The sequence below is a fragment of the Bidens hawaiensis genome, unplaced genomic scaffold (assembly GCF_021521415.1).
Source record: "Bidens hawaiensis isolate Kalapana, Puna unplaced genomic scaffold, B.hawaiensis_p1.1 tig00005028_1, whole genome shotgun sequence".
Taxonomy (NCBI): Eukaryota; Viridiplantae; Streptophyta; class Magnoliopsida; order Asterales; family Asteraceae; genus Bidens; species Bidens hawaiensis.
The window spans coordinates 747,373-751,468 of NW_027491319.1; the positions used below are offsets into that span (position 1 = coordinate 747,373).

The 4,096-nt window shown below is 38.0% G+C and overlaps 1 protein-coding gene across 1 annotated transcript; it reads left to right on the plus strand.

Moving 5' to 3' along the window:
• The first annotated feature begins 332 nt into the window (after nucleotides 1-332).
• LOC143628602 (zinc-finger homeodomain protein 11-like) lies at nucleotides 333-1,652 on the plus strand. Its single transcript, XM_077098150.1, has one exon. It carries the CDS (start codon nucleotides 496-498, stop codon nucleotides 1,462-1,464), a length of 969 nt encoding a protein of 322 aa, XP_076954265.1. The 5' UTR covers nucleotides 333-495; the 3' UTR covers nucleotides 1,465-1,652.
• The last annotated feature ends 2,444 nt before the right edge of the window (nucleotides 1,653-4,096 follow it).

The following is a 4,096-nucleotide window of genomic DNA, read 5'->3' on the forward strand; positions in this document are numbered from 1 at the left end:
TAAGATTTCAATGTCGCAATACGAACATACTATTTTCGGGTTACGCGCATACCATTGTGAAGCCACGCACATACAGAAACAGTAACACCGATTACGAATCCAATAACATGTTTGCATGCATACTGTGCTGCATCACCCGGGCACGTAGCTAGTAGTATGATATGACTAGAAAAACGAACCCTTTTCACAACAAAAACAACTTACAATCTACCATCTTTAAATTCCTAGAAAATTGAATCCTACATCATAATTCAAAAGTAAGTTGTTAATTTTTAATATGAAAATAATAAGATATAAGGTCGGTTCAAGTGTTATTAAATTCGGGTTAACCAAGGAGCTATTGAATTAGATAAACCAAGGGTTAAGCAAAGACAGTTGAGCACCACATAAGAAGGTAGGTTATCTACAGTCTTCATCGTCCCCAGTTTCATCCTTCCATTTATGGACCACCACCATTAACCATTTTCACAAATCTCTCTAATTAATTACTTACTCATGGACATACAATCACCACCACCAACCACCACCACCACCACCACCAGCCCAGTCAAAACCCCTGATCCTGACCCTCAGATCCAACCCAACAACGACCACCCAAAACACCTCCCACCACCCTTCACCAACGGGGTGTTAAAACGCCTTAAGCCCCGCCACCACCACCACAACCCGGTCGTGGTAGCTTACAAAGAATGTTTAAAAAACCACGCGGCGAGCATGGGTGGTCACGCGGTGGACGGGTGCGGTGAGTTCATGCCGTCGCTGACGTCATCTCCGAACGACCCCACGTCATTAAAATGTGCAGCATGTGGCTGCCACCGCAACTTCCACCGCCGTGACCCTGACGGAATAATATCATTTCCAACCAACCCACCGATCCAACACGTCATCGAATACCAACCCCAGCACCGCCACCACCCTCCACCACCCCCACCTGGCCCACCTCAACCATTATCACTCGCCGGAGCTAGAGAAAACAGTATCAGTCCGCCGGATTCACCATCTCCACCGCCGATCTCGTCCTCTTACTACCACCCATCAGCCCCACATATGCTTCTCTCTCTCAGCTCCGGCTTGGCCGCTCCACCGTCGGAAGCCACTCAATTCTCCTCAATTCCGGTCACCGGCGGCATCGGCTTACTCGGGTCAAACTCCACCGGGAAAAAAAGATTCCGGACAAAGTTTACGCAAGATCAGAAAGAGAAAATGCACGAATTAGCGGAGCGTGTTGGGTGGAAGATGCAGAAGAAAGATGAGGACTTGATAATCAGTTTCTGCAACGAAATCGGAGTTGATAGAGGGGTTTTTAAGGTGTGGATGCATAATAACAAGATGACGTTTGGTAAGAAAGATTCCGACAACCACCTTGTCGGTGTCGATTTCTTTAATAGAAACGACGAGCACCAGCACCAGCAGCAGCAACCGCAGCACAACGACAGTGTTAATGGGTCATCGTTGTCTTCTTAATTAATTAATCTTGATTATGGATAATGATAATAATAAGCCCTTGGTTAAATAGAGAGAAGAGAGAACAAGATATGATGAGGTTGTTGTTTGTTTTTTATTTTACTAATTTAGTGATTATATTAGAAGGTTTTTGTTAATTAAATAAGTTCTTAATGTTTGTTTTATCCGAATGAGGAATGTTTTAGGTCTAGTCTTCCTAGGTTTTCATCCTAATAATACTATGTTTAGAAAGTACATTAAATAATTAGTCACCTTTTAGTTAGAAATATATTCTCTTGATCATTTATTAATCATTATTTATATTTTTATTTAGTAAATTACTAACAATCATTATATGTAATTTTATGGAAGGTTGCTGATTTAAGTCTACGTTTTGTTTCAAGTTGGGTTATGGTTTTTCTTGTTGTGGGTTTTCTTTCGAAGGGTAGGTCGAGTCTTCACCTTCTGTTGTTCGGGTGGAAGATAATCTATTTGTCAAGGTCACCTTCTGTTGTTCGGGTTAAAGATAATCTATTTGTTAAGGTGATACAAGTGTTCGAGAATTGTTAAAAAAATCATTATGTAAAATATGAATAATTAAGATTGCACGTTTTTACCTTTTTCAAATTTATATTAAAAAATATTCGAATGTCTTAATCACACTTTATTCTTTTCTCAAATTCCCAATCCTAATTTTCCAATCCGCCCCTTAAGTTTGGAAAAATTGCATAGAATAAAGCATGTTATTTTTTTTCTTTTAAGAAAAAAGAAGAAAAAATCTTTCAATCTGACGTACACATTGATTGTAGGTAACCACCAAAATTTCATTCATTGATTATTGTAGTCCATGTGTGGCAAACTGGCGGTCTAAGTATGAAGCTCCCAAGTCACCATTTCCTGTTAGCAGCTAGTATGGGCACTGATGTATATATAATTGGAATTTTAATTCAAGTTGTAATATAGCATATGCATTATAGACTAAGATACTACCCCAGATAAAACATAAATTTGAAGTCGATTCTTATTGACTTTAGAGATTGATAATCAAATTAAATATTGTATTAGACTTGATATTCGTGTTTATGAACGAATTAACGCGTTTCATAATTTGGACAGATTTGACTTTGACTATTTGAAAGGTGTTTCATACGGTTCTAGTATGAGGCCACTTTATAACGGAGTTTTCAAGGGGTTGGAATCTAATTAATCCAAGTCTAAAAAGGTTAGGACAGTCCAATCTTACAACAGATCGGGCATCACGCACCAGACGACATGTGGAGTTCTCTTATCATCCATAGCAAATATGTCCAAGATGTATCAGTGATGTATGATGCGTAGCGTTCTTTATTCCCTAGTATCTCTCATTTGAGGACAAACAGAACATTACCATTTTGTATTACAAATTATGTTTCACCTCAAGGTAGTTAGATAAGCTAGGTAGACGTATTGGAATAAAACACAAATGCTGCTTAGTTTCTGTTTTAAGAACAAGAAGGCATCTTGATTTTAAAACAGGGACAATTTTAGGTTTACATCGACAAAGAATACGCTGTGAACAAGTTGAGTAATTATAGTTTCAGTGAACATCGAATTTTGGATTTTTTAGTAAGGGCAGTTATAGGGTTTACATTGACAAAGAAGACACGGCAAACGAGTTGTAAATTAGCTTAGTTTCTGTTTTAAAAACAACTCAAAAAGGCATTTGGCCCAGCTAGTTAAACATTACAAATTGTCTCCATTTTTTTACTCGTGTGGTAACTTAGGTTTAGAACCACATACACGAATCTTTGTCCTGATCTTAAACAATCATCCTAGTGCAACTACGCCAATAACATTCATAAATCGATATTATTTTCATGTATGGCATACATGATAGATATAAAGTCCAAGCACGTGGGTTACTTAGTCTTTGCATATTTCTAGCTCAAAGTTTGTTTTAATTTGTTTCCTGCTTTTTCTCGTATTCAGTTTTGTGCCTTTTCTCATATTCAGTTTTGTACCGTTTGTTTCATGTGTGTTTATAGCCATTTGGAAAGTAATGAATTTTAAGCTTTTGGCTAATATATGAAGTACCGTTGATTTCACTTATATCAATTGGTATCAGAGTATAATCAGAATCTTTGTGAACAAGAGAAAGTGATAGATGACTACTAGCGAAGATCATATGAAGGTTCTAGTGTTCGACGGCCACTATGATCACTAGAGTGAGACGATGGAAAACTTGTTGCGCGCATGCAAAAGGGTTAGGAAGCTTAATAATTCGGGAATTAAAGAGCCAGCAGTCAACATTGTCGTGAGTGATGCACAAAAGAAGAAACTGGACGAGCCGAGGATGGTTGATCTGCATGTTAAATAATATCTCTATCAAGCAATCGATAGAGTAACATCTGAATACAACTTGGATAGAACTTCGTCCAAGACTATATGGGAATCAATGAAGAAAAGATTTGCTGGTAACGAACGAGTGAGAGATCTATGTTGCAGAAGTTAAGGAGACATTTCGAAATCCTTGAGATGAAAAATGGTTAGACAATACCCGATTACTTTGGTAGGGTCTTAACCATTTCCAATCAAATGAAAAAAAGCAACGGTGAAGAGATGACGGATACAAAGATCGTTTAGAAGATTCTCATAACTCTTTCTGAGAAATATA